The 23,123-nt window shown below is 36.9% G+C and overlaps 1 protein-coding gene across 11 annotated transcripts in view; it reads right to left on the bottom strand.

Moving 5' to 3' along the window:
• PTPRM (protein tyrosine phosphatase receptor type M) overlaps positions 1 to 23,123 on the bottom strand; it is a 457,368-nt gene that overhangs the window by 291,622 nt on the left and 142,623 nt on the right. For all 11 annotated transcript variants that reach the window (XM_064656540.1, XM_064656549.1, XM_064656569.1 and 8 more), the window contains exons 4-5: positions 14,740 to 14,818; positions 11,011 to 11,126 (exon numbers count right to left, since the gene is read on the bottom strand). In XM_064656540.1, the coding sequence (XP_064512610.1) occupies positions 11,011 to 11,126; positions 14,740 to 14,818 (195 nt within the window). The remainder of the gene's footprint in view (positions 1 to 11,010; positions 11,127 to 14,739; positions 14,819 to 23,123) is intronic.

Raw genomic sequence — 23,123 nt, 5'->3', positions numbered from 1 at the left:
GAAATCTTAAACTACACAGTCTTGGCCTTCATATAAAGCCCCAGCAATGCTCAAAGGGAACCACTCAATAGCCAGCCCCATAGGGAATTATTTCCCACCTTTTTCGTGCCTATGTAGAATGAAAATTGTAGCTAATCAATGCATTGCAGCATTTACAATAAATTACTGTCTCACTTGGGTCCCATAACCTTTTTCACCTTCTGCTGATCCTCGAACACACTGATCGCCTGATTTCAAATATTTTAACTGCTGTTCTACAACAGGAAGTCTCAGTTTGATCAAATAATTGGCTTTGCGACACATGCTATCCATTCACATATCAACAATTTTAGCTGAAAAAAAGAGAAGCCAAAGCACATTTCAGAGGCACACAATTTGCTCAAATGAAGAAGGTACATGAGCCTTAAATGTAACTCAGCTTGGTTCTACAGAGGATTTGAGCATTTTTATCCTCTACCAAAATCCAGATGAGAAAAAATTATTAATGATGGCTTCAAAATTCATGACCAAGCTCTGGAATAAAAAGCCTTTATTATTATTACTATAACACACCTGTAAAATATATATGAGATTATTATGAATAGAGATTATCTTGACTGACTTTTCTTGAACCTTACAAACTCACAGAAACAAAGTGTAGAGTGGCTAATTATATCTTAGAACTCAAACAGTCCCACAGAAATCACTAGCATGACATTTTCTACTAGAACTCAGTGAAGAAAAAGCCCCAATTTTTTTCTTTAGTCTCTTTGGGAAAAATATTTTCAAGGAAAACATAGTGTCTGGAACAGACAAAGACTAAGAAACATCATTGCTTTTTCCGCTAGAAAAAATACAGTCCAAGAGAACAAGTCTTCCCTTTCTTTTGGGACAACACCAAATGAGTAGGAGAGCTGCCTAATTGATTTAAGCCTAAGCATAAAGGAACAGTAAGGAAGGCAATGAATTCAAGTATAAGAAAAGTTCAATCCATAAGCATGGAAGGAGGGAGTTAAAAAGGCTGCACAGAAAAAAAAAAAATAAATCCCACAGCTACAACCTCTCCCAAACTCTTATTTCAGCAATGGAATGGCAAAAGACTATTTCTCGTCTGAAAAAAGTTATTTATAATTTGATAACATGAATACAGAATTGTTTCTGTTGTAACTACAGCCAAATGTCAAGCTTTGCTGCTCTTATTTGTGATTCACGTTTTGTTCTCTCTGACACTGCAGTGACTTCAGTAAGCTACTCAGGTATATCAGTGGTTACTTTTATGGGTTAGTTAACTATCTGAAATTTGGATGAGAATGCAATAATATTTTCTTTTCCAGTATTTAACAGGCCCGTTTAAGCTCATTGTATGATAAATTACAAGCTCTCAGCGCTTATTGTCAACAGCTATTTCATTTAGAATGGCCAAAAATAACATATCAAGTGAACATTTGTTTATTAAACATATTAGCACAGTCCACTACAATTTTTTAACAAAGAATTATTTTTAGTAGCATCCAAAAAAAAAGTTTTTAGCACTCATTAATGCAACAATCTGAAATCTCATAAATAAGAGTTCACTTATGATATACTGTTTTACTGATTATGGTCATTAAAACTTTAATCTCAGGTTTCTTAAGAAATTCTGAAATTTACCAGTAGGTCTTGCAAACTCCCACTTTTTATCTGAAAGCCTGAGTCTTCACAAATATATCGTATTTTATTGAAAATTAAACAAAAGAATGACAAGTCTGTAATTTATTAATCCAATTCCAGAAAACAGTATAAAATTCATGATTTACAATGCAACACTATGGTGCTCATATTAAGACCCATTAGAACAGCTTGTTGGAGCACATTTGTAGCATCCTGTTTTCTGGGTGGGGCCTATTTCTTTGTTTTAAATACAATTCAAAAATAAATATGGTTCTTTTACTTTCTTTACTTTAGCCCTGATTTGCCACATGAAAGGCTGGAGCTTTACTACTGATTAAGGCTGTTAGCTTTTCCTGCCTCTGGGACTCGGAGAACTGTGTGAACTTCATGCTTTGGAAAGAGGATACTGCTGAAATAATTTAATTCTAGAGCTGCGCTTTGACTGCAAAGGCCATGTCCCCAGGGGAGAGCTATCTAACCTTCTTAGAGCAGAATTATGACCACAAAATAAATATTACAAAATGCAGTGATCCAAAAATGAAAATAACAGATTCCATTGGGCTGCTGAGCAACCTGTGAGTTTTCAAATGCTCAGAGAAAGTTTATAAAAAACTACCAAATACACATATTTGAAAATGCTACTTAAGCCAACTTATGAAAATATTTAACTGGTAAATCAGTTGTAAGAATAATTTTTCTATTAAACAATGAGCTATTTAATATATAGGGATATAAAAAATAATCTTAATTAAACCTCAGGATATACACAGCTTGAAAATCCATATTCCTAGTACCAGTATATTAAATGCATACAGAGACAGCTTAAAGTACTTTAAAATGCACATTATTTTTCCATCTTGGGCAAGAAATACTTTTAACAAAAATGCAGCACTAATTCAAAGGAATTGAACTTCTGGGATGTTATATCCAGCACTACCACTGCATTAATCACTCTCAAGGCATATATCAACAGTTTTTCAAGAAGAGAGTTAAAAGGAAACATCAGTCACCCTCTGTCCATACAGGTAGATTAAGCAGCTTTTCATACATTCAATAAAAGAAAGGGTTGGTATTAGCCCACTTTCAAATAGGCACATTTATAAAATTGTGATTAGAGTTATACCAGTGGGATCTCAAATAACATCAGCAAGGCCAGAAGTAATTTTGTTTAAAATATGCATAAAATCTAAATCAAATAGTAATTAATACCTCAAGAAAATTGCTTTGCAGAGTTCATATAATTCCAGTAACTAAGACAGTTGGCTCTACCTCTGAATTTCTAGAATTGCTTTCATAACCAAGACAACCATTTGTCAGTCTAGATTAGAGCCATCGCAGATCCTGTGATTATCTTGTATTTATTCCATCTGTGTAAGTTAACAAGTATATTTCATCCAAATAATGAGGCCATGCTGGAAAAAGATTATTATTGTCCTATTTGAAATTATTCTGCTATGAGCCAGAATTGCACTCTGCATGTGGAACTAATGGGCACGCAAGCGAACTGTTATTATTTTACCTTTCAAGAAAGATTTCAGTTTTCAGTATTTTAATGTTTGATAACTGAATCTTTTCTTCAAATCACACAGCTCTCCAGAAATCCCTGTTTATTATGACTAAACCTAAATACTGGCTGGAGCTGTCAGGTAATACTGTAAAATACTACTGAAGTTACACATCCGAGTAGTCACATTATCAAATATTAAGCACTGACATCTATTTGAAGACATATTTAAATACACAGAAAGTAAACAAAGACAATGAATTTTCTGGAGTCATCAAACTCAGTGTAATTTACCCAAAACAGTTACTCTGTACTTATAAAAGGAAAAAAACAAAACAAAGCCAAAAACCAAACCCATGTTCAACCCATTTTTTATTTTTACATTAAATTCAGAGAAGCTGAGCAGAGTTAATATTCTCTAACAATTGGTCAGTGCTCACAAAATATGCAAAATTCCAAATCTTTTTTGGATTCATCTTTAATAGCACACAGTAGAATACAAAACGACCTGTAGGAAACTAAATCCTCAGAAACATCTGGAAAAAACAAAGCATCAGGAAATCTCTCTCTAACTGGGAGTTTAATACTTTGGATAGAAATTCTGGCAATGATCCACGCGTCTGCTAAGCATTTTCTTGAACTTGTAGCCCTACTTATAGTCACTTAATCTAATACTGTATCTTAATTCTTTAAAGCATGCAACACTTAGTACCTCTTATTTGTATTTAAATTCCAAGAATTAGGATGAACACCTTGCTAAAAACTGAAGAGAACATACACAGAATTTTAAACACTCTGGCTTGGTGTTCTGCAGATGCCAGGTTTATGGGGGGGCTGGGAAGGATCAGAGTGAGGAGGAGAAAATGAGAAAGTACAGTTCATTAGCATAATTTTCATTCCTACACACAACACAAAGTATAGTAATTCAGGTATTTGCCTTTTCTATGCAACTACATAATAGGAGACTTAAAAACCAGTGTGCTCATGTCCCATATTGCCATCACTGGGAAAGTGTTTTCTTGGGAAGAAAAGCAGTATTGGGATGAAGAAACTACAATATGCAAGTTCTAGGGACAACCTGAAGTCTATTCCAAAATGTAAAACAATCAGAATAACAGTCAAAACCAAAGTGATACTGAGTCCTACAAAGCAGGTAAGGAAGAAGCAGCTAAGAAAGAACACATATATTTGATGATGAGAAACCATGCCCTCTTAAGGACTCAGCTGTGGCCTCCTGAAAAGATGCTTCTGAACGGGAAGAATGAATGGTGAGAAGAGAGGCAGGCCTATGGTTAAAACCAGCTGTAGTAAACTTTCAACAGTGAGATTGTAATTTGTGAATAAAGACAACCATAGCAGTAATAACCACATGCTGGTTCATGTAACAGGGAAGCTAATAGAGGGGTTTGGCTAGAGGTATTTTGGTCTTAATTACTGAGCCAGTCACTAATTATTTATTCATATTTAAGACAGATAATGAAGCAAAATTTTTCATCAAATATCACAGCTCCTTAGACATTGGCTAACATGAATATGATACAGATCACAAGCCTCCTATATTCTGTTCTTCATGGAAGTTTTTATGCCATATAGTAAGATTACTATGCAATTACTGAAAAACAATTAAAACAGATTAACATCAATTAATAGAAAATACAGAATATATACTGCAAGAAAGCCACTAAGTATATACTGAAGTGGAGATGGGGACACAAAGAAATTAACATACCAAAATCTGGAAATAATATTAAATGGTCACCAGAATTTAAAAAAAAGTTTAACTTTCATCCATGCAGTAATGGTTAGTGTCCATTAATTATCCTTCCAAAGCAGTATCATCTCAGCTTATCTACAAAAAAACACATCACGATGCACATTCAGGATGCATGTAATCTTGGCAAAATTTTTAGTTGACTGATGTCATTAAAGCTCTTCTCAAGGCAATGGACTCAAGACAATTTGCTGAGCACAAGGTGGCTTGGCCAGTCTCAGAAGACTGTGCTATTTAAGAGCAGGAGGAAGAATGTTCTTGTGCATTCCTGTAGTACACAGATACACCTACTGATCAAACCCCAAACATTTTAATATTCAAAAGAATGTCTTCTATCCCATCCCATTGTACAGTTTACTTTAATAGTTCCACCTGTTTGTGTTACCAAGTTGTTACATATGCATATGATTTAATCTAACAGGTAAAGTAGTGTTTCATTATCTTAGTACTCAAAAATGGCTGAAACATTTTTTTCCTCAAGTACTTCAAAACTTGGCAACAAAAATAGTAATTATGCAACAGTCTCAGAGAGTTTACAGCACAACAAAAAAATTCTTATGAAACTCCAGGACTTTTGGTTCACATTCTAGGATATTTTATGCAATTTACGTAAACAAATGCGTGCGCGCGCACACACACACACACACAAACTATGTTGTATATCTTCTCAATATATTTTATTTTCATCATCTGTCAGGATGGTTCTACATTCTTACAAGGATGTGTTTGATACCTCTCATTTGTGTATGTGTGTATTCCTGAGGAAAACAATTTGCTTTCCAGAACTCCCTCTGACACAGGACTATATCTCTTCCTTTGAAAAAATAATAAATAATGCATACAGGTAGTTTTGTATACAGATGAATAAAATCTTTGATACCCTTCATACCTTCAGCAAAAGATTACTGAAGATACAAAAAAAGATACAGTGAATAAGGTGAAAGACAGCTTTCAGGAAAGACAAGAAGAAAAGCCAAATCCTGGATTAACAGGTAATAAACTCTTTCAATGGGGTAGAGGAGAGATTGGCCGCAGGAGTGATACTGTTCTTAGTTTCTTGGCTGCAAATAACGCAGTACGTGTTCTGCATGCATAAACCACAGGTATGACAGATTTCACCCTCTCCCCTTCTATCAGAGAACAACCATTAGTCTCTTGCTATTGGTAAATCTGATGAGACCCTTACTACAGCTGTCAGACATATCCTGAGATCCTATTGCTATTCGCTTCCCTCCAACAAATTTTTACTCGTAGTTCTCTATTTTTGCAATAAAAGTTATGTGTTTGAGAATTACATTTTAAAATAGTTGTTTACATTTCAACCATATTTTAGAATGAAGCTAGAAAAAATAAATAACTTCAGTGAAGTGATGACCTCTCTTTCTCATCAACTGCAGCTTTCCATTGTTTTGGGAATCTCTCCCAAGAAAGGCTACCCACACTGAGTCAAGGCACGTCTAAAAAATGCCATGTTTAGTGACACTACAATAAATCTTTAGAAACCAATGTAAAAAGATTGTGTTGGGAAAGATATTAAAATGGAATTTCATAATACCGGGGTATCATGTGACAGCAATTTCCCTGAAGTCACACTCTAGATCATTGTAAGAACAAGTAGCATACTGAGGGAACTGAATGAACCCAGTGCAAATCAGGAGAAGTAGCAGATGAAGATAGGAAAATGAAGAGAAGGAGCCAGGCCTGAGCAGCTAAGGAAAAACAAACCAATTGTTTGCAGCCCATAGGTTGCACCAAAACCATGTTACTTCCAAAAAAGAATTCTACACCCTCTCTCCTATAACACAGATTTGTGTTTCCACAATTTACTAAATACTAACACAGGCTTTTCAGAAGACATTGTCTCAGCTGCTTTCATTTGACCATTAACTTTTTTGTGTTCCACCTGTTCATTTCTTTCCACCATGGCAGCAAAGGAAAGAGCACAGGAATGACATTTTTGCTCAATCATTCAATAGAAGAGAAAGAGTCATCCCATACTGGCAATAACAATTATTGCTCACAAATACGAAAAAATCAAAGCAGATTGGACTCGTCTATTAATTATAGACATTCAGATTTATTTTTAAGGTATTTTTATGTTTAGAACATTAGCTAATAGGGACATGAATTCATAAACAGACAATCTAACAAATGACCTTATTAACTGGACCCTCATTACAATAACAAAATCAACAAAATACCAAAAAAACCCCAAAATAACAAAGTTGTATGATACTGTGTTGTGTTCTTTCATTTTACTTTAACCTGAAATGGTATCACTGAAAATACCCACAGCTTGTTTTCAAATTATCTGACAAGCTTGCAATCGTAGCTCATGCACCAGGGTGCATGTCTGTCTAGTGGAGTGAAGAACAGTGTTTTTCTTACAAAGCACTACACTATGCAATGGGTAAACAGCTTGCTTTCTTCCCCTTCTTGAAAGAGTAAATACTGATCACAGCATCACGAAACAAATTTCATGCCTCAGTGGTCTAATTTGGGCAGCTATTGTACTAACTGTGATTCCCTCATCACCCTTGCAATTTCAAAAACTTTTATAATACTCCAGAAATTAACAGACTTCATATTCCCTAGGGAAAAAGAGTGGGATAGGTTTGAAAAGGCGGGGGGGGGGGGGAGCTCAAAAAATATGATCTTCAGATTTCACTTAAGACTGCTTCAAGCCCTTGGCATTATTAAACCAAGAACATCTACTTCCAAAACTACTCGCCAAAGACAAGGATACTAAAATAACCAACCAACTTAAAACTATTCATTTGTTTTAAGGAACATATGTCACTCTAACAGTCTAACAGACTGTAAAAAGTAAAATATTTGTTCACCAGAAAAATGTGTCCTACTAAACTTGAAGTCTGGTACACAGAAATGGAGAGGTACTATATAAAAGAGATAGAAGTAAAGGAGCAAAATCCTGCCACCAGTGGAAAGAGCAGAAATATCATTGAATTCAGTGAGTTTGTGATTTCGCCCTTGCAATTTGCCTGTACTTCAGACTAACAATGTCAATCTGAAAAAAAAAAAAAAAAGACAGGTACCGGAAGTCATTTGGGAGCAAATTATCTCACAGTATTCTGGAATTGCCACATCCAGACAGATTAAGCATCCTGATATGACTTACATGGAAGAAATCCTGAGAAGCCCCTGATAAAATCACTCAACTGTATTTATTTATTTACTATTATTTCCCCTTAAGGTTTTATAAATGTAATTAAACAAACCACCAAAAGGATAGTAGAAAAGGCTTAGTATTACTGGTGAACAAACTAGACATACCAGAGAGATTGCATGATTTGTTCATAGTACCACTAAAATCTGAATCCCTATGACCTGAGTGCTACTGGAAACGTTTCCAGAGAATGGTGTTCATTTTATTCTGGCTCTAGTGCATATAAGAATTTCTTTCACTGGGATGTTCTGTAGTTTCATACTGGTTCTAGCGCTACCAGGAGCGAAAGTATCTTTAATGTCCATTTGACCAGTCATGTGATGTAGAAGATGCCATGTTCTTTGACAGCTATTACAGACAGCTGCATTGTACTCATGTGGCAGCATCATGAGATGTCATACACAGGCATATAAAAAATTCCTCGATATCACAACATGAAACCAGATAGTCAGTCAGCTGACTGATGGAGAATTGCAAGGTCTGAGGATCTGTTACCTGATAACCACAGTATCACTGAATATGCTGAGTTGGAAAGGACCCATATACATAATTATATATTGGCCAGTCTTCGCGAGCGAAGATTTTGGGAAAGGTCATTAACCCTTCCAGCCTGCGCAGTGGATTTTTTTTAGGTGAGACACAGTGTGCGCTGAACTGAGCCCACCCTTTAGTCCTGAGGTTCATCTGCCGGGGCCAAGCAAAGCTTGGACAGTGGCAGTGAGGTCCCCAGGATGTAGGTTTGTTTAGAGTGACCTTCTCTTAGGTGGATTGCCTACCAAGGCTGACGAGCTCCACCTGCCCAGGGGGCCGGGAATCGAACCCGGGTCGCAGTGGTGAGAGTCAGGCACTCTAACCATAATGACCTAGTATGCTAAAATAAAGCTAATCCTTGCAGGAACTGTATCTCACAGCCTTGATTTGCAGCATCCCACACACAGAGCTGTTTGTTCAGTCTTACTGTAAGTTGCAGCAGACATCTGTGGAAACTGGCAAAGAAGTACAAAAATAAATCCAAGCTATCCAGGAGATCCTGTCAACTTCTAAAATGTTCTTATGCAAAGGCACACCTGGAATACGCACAACCTTGGACTGATTACCAGAGGGACCTCTAATTGTATAGGGAGAATAAATACACAGTGTCCCTGCAGGAAGATAAAATTCCTCAAAAAGTCAATCTGTCACTATTTTCTTATCCTCCATATAAAAAAGAAATCTCCTAATCATGCATAAACAAGGAATTGAATTAACTAAGCTCAGCAAAGATATTTGGGCATTGCTACTGCTGTTATGAAAATTGTTTTACATTACATAAAACCTAGAAGGATATTTAATTTCTACAATAAAGACATTACATTCCAGCCTTGTAAAGAATTTATGTATGTCCTAAACTCCACGAAAAAAAATTAAAGCTGAAATTATACTGTCCTGAAACACATGGAAAAATTGAATGGAACAAGGATACCCCTATGTTGAATTCTACCTTCAATTTCACAATAGAGAATTGTGCAAAAGTTCAAAGGTTCTACAAAGGATATCACTGATGAAATAGAAACCCATTATTTTCTCATACATGCTAAACCCTTTTCATGAGTGGAAAAATCATTCTTTAAAAAAATCTTGGTGGCTTAGGAAACACAGGAGTCTAATTCTACCAATTCAAAAGTGTAATATTGTCTTTAAAGGTGCTAGAGAAATATCAGCCTTATATCAGCACAGAGGTTGAAAATAAAACCCAAATAAGGCAAAAGCAGATTTTCATTGCCGTCTACTGTGTTTGATCAGGCTCTTTCTGAATAGACATAACAGTTCATCATTCATATACAGATAAATATGTCTTTGCTTTTCAAGTGGTTTTACTTATTTTTTTGTGCGTGCTAGATTACATATAAGTACTCAGTTGTTTAACCTGTCACACTTACATGAATAATTTATGAAATACAAATGCAATGTTAAAGGAAAACTATAGTAAAAGCCTAAAATTGTTTAAACATCAAAAATAGAGAATTTCATTTCTAAGTCCCACCTGTTACCACTGCTTCAAATTCTCTTATTCCTCCTTCTCCACTAACTAGCTTCATCTGACTGATCTCCTTAGGCACTGTTTTATTTATTTTAATTGCCCTCACTTCCTTCTCATAGACAGTGTCTTAGTTCTAGCATGTTGTTTTCCACGTACGGAAATCACTGGGATCTGGAGGTAGGTATATACCTAATGCTAAGTTCAAATACTGACTAACTGTTTGCTGTAGGGAACAACTCTGTAATGATGGCAGCAAGACAGCAGTTAAACCTGCATGCCCATTACTAAAAGCTATCAAGCAAAAAAGGCATATTTTTGATAGAAGACTACACGTCTGGGTAAGGGAGAATGTCTTTACTGAAAGAAAATGAGTTGGAGCAATACTTTAAACCAGGATCTGACACCTATCTAGAAGCTACTTTACTGATTAAGTAATAAATAATGGACTCAATGAATATAAGTAAGATTCTTTGGCTCTATAATAGAGAAGGTCAGATTTGACTGTCATACTGGTCTTCTCTAGACTTAAAGAGTAACAATGCAATTTTAGCTGAAAATACTAAGCAGAGATAGAGGTAAATGTGTAATACGGCAGTTGGCCAGCACAGACCTTGTAAGAAAGTCATGTGCTCTTCCTTGGGGATTTCGCCTTTACTCATGATTGCCACATGTAAGAAAAACAGTACCTTTATTTTTAATAAGGCATTCCACTGAAACAAGAGCAAAAAATCTTCCAGAATAATTTTCTACAACAGAATACCTACTATGCAGCAGTTCAAAGGCACTATAAAATCTAATATTGATGAAAAGGACAGTCCTATAATTTTTCATGTTTTACGTTCCTCTCAAGAGTCTCTCCTCTCTCTAGATCTCAGTGCATCAGGAAAGAAAGAAATTACCTGTAACCAGAGTCTGTCCCCTGAGTCTGTTCCACCATTGGCAGTGCATTGAAAAGTAGCAAACTGTCCTGCATTGACTTCCACACTCTGAAGACGCAAGAAATGGGGAGTTTTTGCTGTTGGAAAAGATAAAAGTATTGAAGTTATGCAAGACAAAAGTACTGGCTATGACAAATACACCAAGCAAATGAAACAGTTGTGCTTTAAAAGATTCAGCTCACTTACTACACATTAGATTCTAGGTTGGTTTACTTCTGTACCTGTGAAAGAGCAGAATAGAAGGGCGCTGTTTAATTGTTCCTGCTGTGTAAATTATCTTAGCTCAGCATCCCTTTTCTAATAACATTCTATTAATAAAGATCATATTGGAAACTAATAATGTTTTCAAGGAAAACCTGTTATATGCTTACACTACCAACTAGAAAAGACCGTAAGAGGTTAAGTGATGTTATCAAGGGAACAGGTTTTTCTTTTCAACCAAGCACAGCATCTACAGAAGAGATTAGAAAATGCAGAAATGTAGCACAACAAACAGTTAAAATACTAACAGAACACCAACTACACCTGTATTCTTTAAATGCAATTCTTTTCAACAACACTGCAGAAAAAACCCAAAGCACAATATATTCTCCATACAAATGCTTATCTTTCATTTAGAAAGAGAAAACAATTCCAGTAAAAGTGAAGGAAATATACCTATAAATAACCTAAAAAATGAAATTGATCTTCAAACAACAACTATGTCCACTAAAGGAGGAAAGACAGTGTGTGTATTTTTGTTTTACTATAAGGAGTCAACTACACGACACAGAAAAACATAGATACTTGATACAGAAACTTATCCTTTAAAACACAGTATTCCCCAAACATTCAAATCCTACTGCAGACAGGCAGACTTCTTGCACTGTCTATACTAACAGATAAGCCAGGCTCTGAACATTGCTTTTTGACCTGAAAATCTTAGTACTAGCATGAGACTAGCAAACTAAACATCTATTTTCTAGCAGAGCATCACAACCATTTCAAGTGTTGATATTTTTTAGAAGACCTTATTACTGGGACAAATTGCATTTTTAAGGAATTTATAAATAACCAGCTACCATAATCCAAGAAAAAGTTGATAAATATTCAGTGCAAGGCAGCATAAGAAGGAGGAAATGGAATAAAATAGCCCAAATTAATATCTAAGTATGAAATATTTTCATGATAATGATCCTTATGGCAAATTGATTACACATACTGCCTTTTTTTTTCCTTAAACACTTCCCAGTTAGAACAGACAGACTTTAGGCCAGAGTCATCCTCTCCTCTGTCTACCAAACTATTAATGTCATACTCTACAGTAAAATTCTTCAGTATATTCCCCCTTTCTCAGGTACTTTTTTTTTTTTAACTTCTGCTTTTACCCCACTCGATTTTACTTTTTTCTGGGTCTTCTTAAACTCTGGAAAACTAACTTTATTGAATTACCAGGTATGGCCTACGTGGAGAAGGGCATTAGGTTTTAAAAACAAATAAACAACACAAGAAAAAACCTACCCACCCACCACAACCCATCCCTTTCATTTTTACGTGCTCACAACTTGACTTCTGCCTTGTCTTTGTACTACACAAGGAATTGCCTATCCAACATTTTTTGCATTTAAATTCTTTGTTTAAAGAGTTAATAATTCCAAAAGTAATTTTTCTGGCAATATACAGAAAGAACAGCATTGTGAACTTTGCCGAGTTTTAGACACAGAGTAGTTCTATTCCAATTTTCACACCTTTTCAATTTTCTTGTAGACAATTTAACTGGTTTGATGTCTTAATTTCTAACGTTTTAATTACTTCATCAAAGAACTTTTCATTAAAGCTTTTGCATTTCAACACTACCACGTCAGAACTCTACATACTAGGGGCTATAACTCAATCTCCACAATAACAAGAGCTACTTGCAGGGTTTGAGAATGGATTGGTACAAATCCACAGACCAAACCTCTCAAAATCTGTATACAAAAAATAGTAAGCTGCTAAAATGCTGCTTTAGACTTACCCTACCAGAACCAAAAATATAAATTCAAAATGCAGAAGCACATATATTGTCTAACAACGTGAGAGCCTGCTGTGTTTATTAGAACTAAGTGATTCAGAAATAACAGCTGCTGATTCTTCATAACTGTCTCTTGTACTTGAAGAAATGTGTGTTTCTTCTTGCCACTAACACTAAACCCATTTTTATGAGGTGTTCCAGTACTAATAGATACTTTTTATTTGGAATCACAGCTCTTACTTATAGCCACAATAAATGCATACAAGATCAAAATTATATAAGAACAATTGCAGAGAAGTTGATTTCTTCTTCCACTCAGTCATTTGGTCAATAAGACTACAACCTACTATTCCATGTATGATCTTAATACACCTTTGTGGTAGTTTGGCCTAGGCCTTCCTTGGTGACCAGTTTGTAACCAAGGAAGGGCCCAGATTTACCCAGTATTCCCTACGATTTTTACATAAGCCAGACTGTAAGAAGAAAGGAGGAGAGGCCTTCGCTCTCTTTCCTTCCGGCGGCTTGGAGGTGCAGGTTCCCTGCTCTTGAGTCTGTCGTGTTGGGGAGCGAGGCCTGGTTAGGCCTTGTCGGCCTTGGGAGGCAGAGGTTGCCGGCGATCGTTCCGGAGCGACTCTCGGTTGTCCCAGGAGAGTAGTGAGATATTTCTTTGCTAACTCTTTGAGTTGTTAGATATTGGGCCACTAATCAGGAGATATATATATATATACATATATATATATATATGTATATATATATATATATATATATTTTATTTTGGTTTTGTTCCTTTTCCCTTCCCCCTTCCCGTTCCCTTGTGAAATTGTATATATATTTCAATTGTATATACCTGTAACATAAGTGTAAATATATTTATAGATATATTGCTTTAGCTCTCTTTCTTGTTTTGGGTTTTCTTGGTTGTTTTTCTCCCTCTTCTCCCTGAGGTTTGGCGGGGGGGGGACTTCTTGTGGTAAGGTTTGGAGACTTGGCAGGGAGCCAGCTTCAAACCATATCAACCTTATTTAACCAATATATATGAATTAATAAGTTATTTAAGTAGTCTGTTCAATTACATCTGGATTATTATATTAAAGCTTGATTTACAAGGTTTGGTTTTGACATCAGTTTTAAGAGAATTTAGAATAGTTAAGTATTATATATCCTTAACAATGGAAAAAGAAAATGTACTTTAGGAAGTAGAACAGGGCAGAAATTGAGCCATGAACCTCAGGAAGCAGCCTCAGCCCTCAACCAACTGAGTTTTCTTCCTTCCAAGCCCTGGAAACAACAATTGTACATATATTCAGCTTTTGTGCTGCTCATCTGTTCTCACTAGTGTCTCAGCTTGTGCCTGTACTGAATTTTTGATGCAGACAGAAAACTCGTTCACAAATCTTAGAATCACAGAATCATGATGACTTGGTGATTTTGTTCTAAAGGAGTCGCTATATGGTCCAGTTGGGGTCTGGGATTCATGCAAGGTGCTGTACAAGGTGCATATAGACAGATGTCTTTAAAGCCAATAGGGTGTAATGATGCTATGTTAGTGTATGCAACACTTTGTACATACTCAGCCTATATTTACAGCAGTGACATTGCTTTCTCACATTTTCCTTATCTTTTGCTCCACATTTATTGAAACATAGTGGCATGTTCATTTTAGGGGTCTGGCTTTACAATAGAAGATAGGTACTTACTACATGGATGTCCTAAAACTTTCACCTCATCAATAGCCACATATCCTGGGTGACCTGAAGTAATCACTTCAAAAACAACCTGAGAAGCAAAAAGAGAATTTCAGTTAGTTGCTTTGTAACACAAGGAATATAAAACTATTCCGTTATATAAAAATACATCAACACTTTCAACGTGTTGAGAACACTCTGAAAACAAAATACAATCATAAAACCCTCAAAATGTGTTGTTCATTTCATTAAAATTAACCAGAACATTTTTTCATGTTTACCTCACTTTTAGAGATTTACAACTGGGATCATATATAGCTCACAGTAGATATAACAAAATCTCCCCAATATCTAGTCTGCCAAAGTAGTTATCTAATAATCACCCTAAGTATTAAGATTGGTATTTTATTTTCAGTTCTCTGTGTTGCAGAATAAACTGCTTTTATTTTAAAAATTATGGTTCTGTAGTATACAGAGATTTGCAGAGCATCAGACACAAACATACCTATTTTCAGGAATGTATTCTCCATGCTGTTAATCTTCCACCAAATGTAGAGAATTAAGTAAAGCAGATCCATTTGCCACGGTTTGTTTAATGGCTATAAATAGGTCACAAAATAAATGGACCGTTCTTGTCATTTGAATTAAGCACACTCTAAAGTAAACCTCTCCAAACTTTGGCAGCCTTATCTTTGAACATACCAAGAATGTTTATATGGAATAGAAGAAAATATGTCAGTAATGTGAGCAGGTACATTTCCAAACCATTGCTCAAGAAGTTCATGCTAAAATCCAGATTGTGATTTCTTCTTTTTTTTTTTAATACTCCCCTATTTCTTGGGAAGTTAACTCCAATTGCCTCTTGTACCTAATCGCAGGAAGCACACTGAGGAGGACAAAGTTTAGAAACTATTTTTCACACACATGCTGTACTTGACCTTGGAGCAGATGTAGACACTGTGTTCTTTCAGCAGAAAGAGAATGATACAGAATGCAAACATATTACAAGGATAATATACAGCTCCATAATTTATCACAATTTCCTGATGTTGAATAAACAGTCAGAGAACTGATTCGGATTTTTAAAAAAACCTTGAGGTGAGAAAAATCTTCACGCCCTCTTGCCTCTTCCTTCTCACTTCTTTCTCATTGCTTTACCTGTGGACACCGATCCTGTTGTTCTCTCCCAGATATCAAATTCCTAAACTGTGTACATTTCTCTGTCCCAGTCTCCCTGGAGTGAAATTGCTGTAAATATGGCTTTAACTCCACATATCAAAAATACTTTTCATTCTAGTTCTGCCTCCTGTCCACATAAGTATTTCAACCTACAGCGCCAATGTTGCCCAGAGGTGAATCACGCGGCAACAAGGAAAACAAAAGGCGGCAATGAGCAAAGTCCAAATGTCACCAAACAAATTTTTCAGAAGCAAGTTCTGCCAGAAAGGGATTGGTCAGTCAAAACCCTCAGCCTGTGACCCTCTAAATGCCAGACGGCACTCTACTGGTGTTTAAAGTTGGTATTACTGATCCACAGTAACAGGTTGAACGGGGTATGGATTTGGCTTCCAGCATTCAGTAGAGGATCCAAACCAAGACTATTTAAAATTTCAAAAGATTTCTTTCCTACAAAGCAAAAACATCTCCTGGTGAAACTGGTCTTAAGAACTATCTTGGGAAACAGAAGTTCCTAAGAAGAAAAAAAAGCAGAGATGCATAAAGAATAACTTGAATTCAGTAACCTTTCTCTCTTAACTGCTCTCTTAACTTCTTTGAAATGAAAATACAGAAAGAGGTGATGTACACAAAGTAACCCCAAGTTTTGATGGCAGTGCGAGACCCAGAATGCAGTTCCTGTTTTCACTCACTGAACTTTGAACAAAGAACAAGCATTTCTCTCTATTAGCAAATGGGACCGAGTTGCACGTTCTCCATTTGTGTTACGATCTCTGAAAAAAAGTAATTATGCTGGTGCCCTTGGAAGAAGGTAGAGATTGCTCTATTACCAGAAGAGCTACCAAGCCTATTCAAAATAGAGAACATCTGAAAGACCATAGGGTATGAGAACCATGGCATAGCTCTGGGAACCTGCACTTAGCGCAGAGATCTTACAACACAGTAGTGAAGAACAGGGAGCAGACAGACGGGTCTCAGAAATGGTGGAAAGTTTCCCAGGGAAATACACTGCCCTAAAGAAAGTCCCTGAGATAACCAAATCCAGTCGTGAAAGCAAAGACCTGCCTGTAAAAACAGAGGGCTGGGGACAGTTACTGATTTGTTTTCTGTATTCTCTAGTGGCTTTGAGTTTTCTCTGTTAAGAAGAAAAATACCCCAACAATTAAATTTCTGGTTTTTATTGAAATATAACTTTTTAAAAAAAATAAAACCTCTCTTTCTTATGGAATGCTCAGTATAGGAAGATCTGCGCAAAGCCATCTGAAAGGCCTACCAGATCCATGATCCCATTACTGCAGAGCAAAGTAGGTCTTTTCATATTCTCCACTTATAGACAAACTAAGTTCTAAAAAAACACCCATGAGGAACCGGCACATGCACACCTGTGGAGCAGCCAGCCAAACCAGTCTTCAGTTTTCTGCAAAAAATATTACTGCCAGATAACCAGGACTTTACTATTTTTTTTAAATGTTGCATAATAGTGTCTTTTCTAAAGAACTTCCAGCAAGACCAATAACCTGAGCTTTAGGAAAGAAAACATATGCAATATCTGAGTAGATTTCAATATAATTTCTGTAATTCATAAAAGGGGAGCTTAACTACAGGCTCTCCAACAGGCCTGAAGTATTTCAGTATTGCAATACACTCACGGACAAAAAGCAGCTTGTAAATTCTAAACACAAAGCCATTCCTTCAGTTCACAGGCAGAAACTACAACCTTGAAACAACTGAATTAGAACTCCTTATGACAACAGCAGAGAAAGACTCAAAGATTGGTCTAAAATACTCTGCTGTATCTCTAGACAGCATACAAAAAATGTCATTGCCACAAAATCAGACAATGTATCAAGAAACTGCCAGATACATACAACTGAATTACAATTATTGACATTATGAGTATGTTCCAAAGAAAAGTATTAGAAATTGAAATACTGTCAGTTTAACCATGCCTCCATTAAAAGCAATAGCCAAGCTAATATCAACTTTAATAATGGTAACTTTTAGTCTCTTCTGACATGAAATATGACATTTTCAGTAAATGGAAAGAGGCACGACAGCCAATAGTGATGCATCATGGTCCAAGGGACATTGCTGATGTACCTTTTACTTCATATACAAAAGAACAAATATACACAAATATTTGTGTAGGCAGAGAATGGAATGAGAGCAGCCCTGATGAGAAGGACTTGTGGGTGTTGCTGGATGAGAAAGTCAGTATGACCCAGCCATATGCATTTATAGCCCAGAAAGCCAGCTGCATCCTGGGCTGCATCAAAAGAGGATGGCCAATAGATCAATTCTCCCTCTCTACTCCACTTTGGTAAGACCCCATCTGGAGCACTGCATCCAGCTGTGGGACCCCCCGACATAAAGGGACATGAAACCTATTGTAGCAAGTCCAGAGGAGGGCCATGAATATGATCAGAGGGCTGGAGCACATCTCCTATGAAGACAGGTTGAGAGAGCTGGGGTTGTTCAGCATGGAGAAGAGAAGACTTCAGGGATCATAGAATCATAGAATGGTTTGGGTTGGAAGGGACCTTAAAGATCATCTAGTTCCAATTCCCTGCCACAGGCAGGGACACCTTTCACTAGACCAGATTGCTCAGAGCCTCATCCAACTTGGCCTCATTATGGGATACCACATTACAGGTACACTATACCCATATATATAACGGAGATCTCACTACGGCCATCCAGTATCTAAAAGAGAGCTGGAGAGGGACTTTTGACAAGGGCATGGAATGATAGGACAAAGTGTGCTGGCTTTAAACTGAAAGAGGGTAGATTTAGATTAGATGTTAAGGAAGAAACTCTTTACTGTAAGGGTGGTGAGGCACAAATTGTGCCCCATTCCTGGAAATGTTCAAGGCCAGGCTGGATGGGGCTTCGAACAACCTGGTTTAGTGAAAGGTGCCCCTGCCCGTGGCAGGGGGGTTGGAATGAGATGATCTTTAAGGTCCGTTCCAACTTTAACCATTCTATGATTCTATGAACATGCCAGCTATTCTAAGTACAGTAATATAATCCCTCTTCTGTTCACAGGCTGTGAAATACTATCAGCTGTTGTATACAAATCTGGTATTTTGTTTTATTTAAATTGATAAATGAAGATTATGGACTCAAATATCTCCTTATCTAAGCATTTTCTCTTATTACACTAAAAAAAGAATTTGATCATATGCATGACATGTTTCTGAAAGTCCTAGCAAGTGGGCTGCACACTGTAAGAGTGTGCTCAGGAAGGGACCTAGAAACACTTCCAACAGCTCATTTATTCACTGAAAACCTTATATTAGGGATATCAAGACTCTTCAAAAATCTGGATCAGTTTTGCTAGTAATTCCACCAGAAATGAAACATAGAAACTTATTTCACATCCAGTTCTCTCCATCATTTCACATTTGAAAAGTAGCTTGCCTGGTAAATGTTAACATTTTTACTCATCCCTCCAAACTTTGCCTTTTCTCCTGGATGACACAACTCCCGCAGGCAATGTAAAAGGCTCCAGTCAAAATAGAGACAACACTCCAGCAACGTCAGACTGGGCGGCCCTTGGATTTTTTGCCTATTATTCCACCACCTTATCAGTCCGGAAACAACTGGTTAAAACACTGAATTCATTTGCTCAGGAAAAACTCCGCTGAACACTGCCCTCAAAGCTGTATAACACCGTTCTCCCTGCTGCAGGCCTGCCAAACAGGAACCAGGGAAGCAGCTTAGCACTGCACTGTCCCTGATCCTCCCTGCTTCAGTGAAGAGCAAAATTAGCTTTTCATTCCTGCCATTTCCCCTTGCTACATATGAACAAAGAAAGGAGGTCTGCTCACCAACATAAATGCTTACTGCTGAAAATGTGCGACTCAAGATAACCCGTCTGCTCCAAAGAACAATAGAAATAAACAGGTTTTGTTGCCACACAACCTCACTCAGTAAATTCCTGCCTTTGTTGTTGCAAAATTACAACGCTTTTAGTCAAAAGGTGGATTGTACCTAATATAAACACTCTCTACTTCACACGACTTAAAAATAGCACTTTGCAAAAACAAGAAAGAGAAAGGAGTATTAAGAAAGCTGCTTAACGTCAGGCTGCAATCCCACCCCGCTGCATCCCCAGCAAGCAGGTGGTGCTGTATCACACGCTGCCCGCATCACCACGCTTCCTCTTTGCCTGCTCTGCTTTCTTCGACTGTATTTTACAAGGTGTTGGGAACAGTTCCTCTCCAGAAAATTGGCACTGACTTGCACCCTGTGGTTTGAGTTCTTCTTCCCTTTCTGACTCATAACTGCTTTATCACCACAATCACAGCAGGCCACAATCACAGCAGGTCTTTCCTCATCAAAGCCACGTGAAAGGAGACTCCTGACCTGGTCCTTCCCAGGCCCCACAAAAGCCCATCACAACTTACTGACTTGGGTTGCCTAAAATGTGTTCAGGCCTCCCTGACATTCGCTTCATGCCGTTTCCCTCCCCACCTCTCACTCCTACACAACTGGCACTTGGCATTCACATGTGCACTCAAGCACACCAAACAAAATTTTAGTGGCTGCTGCCAATCTGAGACTACAAAGTAATCTCTTATAAGCAAGAAGGACTGGAAATTGAGCTCCTGACATTAAGGTTTACTAAACCTTATTCTTCTCTTTTTGTTTTTAAACCAGTTGTTGTCTTAATATTTCTCCTCTGAAGGCCAAGAAGCTTTCCTGGTTTAGGAAGAAGGGACAGGAGAAAATAACAGAGCCTTGTGTATATGACAGAAAGCACATGCCTGCTGATTCTTGGCCATTTTTAGACTACTGGAGTTTTTAATTTTAGATATGTTTGCCCTGGTGCATCTTTCTCAAAATAATTATTCCCAAAGCACCCAAGTCAATGAAGAAGAGCTACTTAAGACGCCTAACACAGGTTTTTGATTCCAAATGCAATATGCATTTCAAAGTTTCTCTGGAGTTCCAAGTGCAGTTCAGGAACTGTATGTGTGCAGTTGAATGCAACATACAAAACATATGAGAATGTGAGCCTGACCTTTACTGCACAAGAAGCTTAATTCTCTGTCCTGGCTGATGACTTAAGTACATTGCATGAGCGAAACTCCAAGCAAAGCATGTACAAAGCAGGTTATGAAACAAACGAAAGTTTAAAAGTCCAGATTTGAAAAGGTAGGTTGGATCTACTGCTTCTTATTCCCTGAACTCCTAATTTACAGTGTAAAGTGTCAGAATGGTAAAGGGTAAATCTCATCTCTGTGTGAAGTGAAACCATGTAACTCCTTTGTGTCCTTACTAAAAAAGATCAGGAATTACTGCCAGGCTCTTATCCCATTTTTTCATTCTACCTTCATAGGAATTTATGTCTAAAGATGGTGCAGTGGCATAGACAGTTACGTTACTCCACTGGAAGTTATTTTTAATCCTTTCAATTCCATCTCTGGATTTTAAGTCTGCAGAGTTTGTTGTTTTATTTAATCAAGATTTGTTTCAGTTCACTGCTGCGATGACTGACTCCCAGCAAAGTACAAAGCAAATAATTCAAAATACAAAAACTGATAGGAGGATGGTGTGTAGCTTCTAATGGTGCTGTGCTAAATTGCTTGCTTGCAGGGTTAGAAGCAGGGAACACAAAGCCACTCACCAGAATCAACCCAGTCGTCGCATTTTGCATATTGTAATGTTCCAAAATGGCAATACTTCGAAAACATAAAATATATTTTAAATACTACTAATTGGTCTGAGAATCGTTAGCTAATCTAGGGAAAAATAAAAAAAATAATTACTCCTTCACCCCAAACACACAAAACAAGAAAATAACCCTGAAATGAACAGATTTGCTAATCGACAGATTCCTGCTAAGAAATCGAAATGAGAAAAAGAAATCAAAACCTAGAAGAAAATAAAAACATACACCAAAAAAGCCTCAAATCCTCCCACCTTCTCCTGACTAGAGGAGATGCCTTTTCAGGATTTATTTGTCAAAGTATAATTTTAGAGTCTCTCATCCTGCTAAGACTGCTCCCCAAAAATCTAAAAGCAATCTCACCACTAACCATAGAAATCTACATCACATTTAGTCCTCTTTTTCTGTATACATTCTAATTCTATGCAAGTAAGGAGGAGGGTGAAGGTCTTAGCAATTATGTGAAACCTTGTTTTGTTTGCAGGCTGTCTCTAAAGGCATGATATACTCCATGATGCTCTTGCTTAAGATGCACCAAGCAGACAATAGCTCAGTAAAGCAAACAATTTCTCCCATGACCAATGATAAAAAGAGGAAGGCAATGCTCCCTCAGGGGAGCACTCCTAAAGTGATTTTATAATACAAAAGTAAGACTAGTTCCTGTAGAAATATAGCTGCTTCGAAACAAATAGCTCAGAGATCAGGAGGCACAGCAGAAAAGAACAAGCTGTGCTGATTATCTTTGACCCTCAGAAGGTGTTTGGAAGCTTGAATCCATGTTAGTGCAACTATACTGTAATCACTAACTGGACTGCAACACAGACATATCAATGGCAGATGTTAAGCAGTGATACTTAGAAGACCATTAATTATGGAATTAAATATATCCTTAATCATCAGAATACTTGACAATTTAAGTTTAAATAATCAGTAAGTAAAGAACAATTAATGTTCTTACCTGCAGGTTATAATTGTGATTTATATATATAATACATCTTTCGCATGGGGTGAAACATACACAAATAACTATCTAGTAAAAAGAAAAGGGTACACTAAAAGAAATTAATTACTTTTTTCAAAGACTTTAATTCTACAAAGTCAATTCTAAATGTAAACCCAACCTGAAAGGTATTAAAAAGCTTGGACAACTGGTGATACAATAATAAAGTACTGTTAATTATTAACTTTTTTGAATGCTCTGCATGTATGCGTTCATAATACATGGTTTAAACAAATAAATCTTTAGAAGTTGGATTAAAACTCACTCCATACTACCTAATCTGATTTGTAGTCAGCTACCATTAGCGGGAGTTATTTCGCCTATGTTTTTCATAAACCAACAGCAAAACAGACACATCACACTGTGTTTTTAAAAATTCTCAACTGTATAAATAACTCTGAAATGTTATCATATATAATTGGTCCTCAGAGTTCTGTAGTACATTTTGGTTTCATTTGCATCTAGACATCTTGTATGTGCTCCATTAATGGAATGGAATTATAAGGCATTCACAGACATGCAGATGGATACATGGATTATGAGATT

Source organism: Pseudopipra pipra, chromosome 1 (genome assembly GCF_036250125.1).
Source record: "Pseudopipra pipra isolate bDixPip1 chromosome 1, bDixPip1.hap1, whole genome shotgun sequence".
NCBI lineage: Eukaryota > Metazoa > Chordata > Aves > Passeriformes > Pipridae > Pseudopipra > Pseudopipra pipra.
Note: the sequence above shows the minus strand (reverse complement) of the source record. Positions and strands in the feature narration are given on the sequence as shown.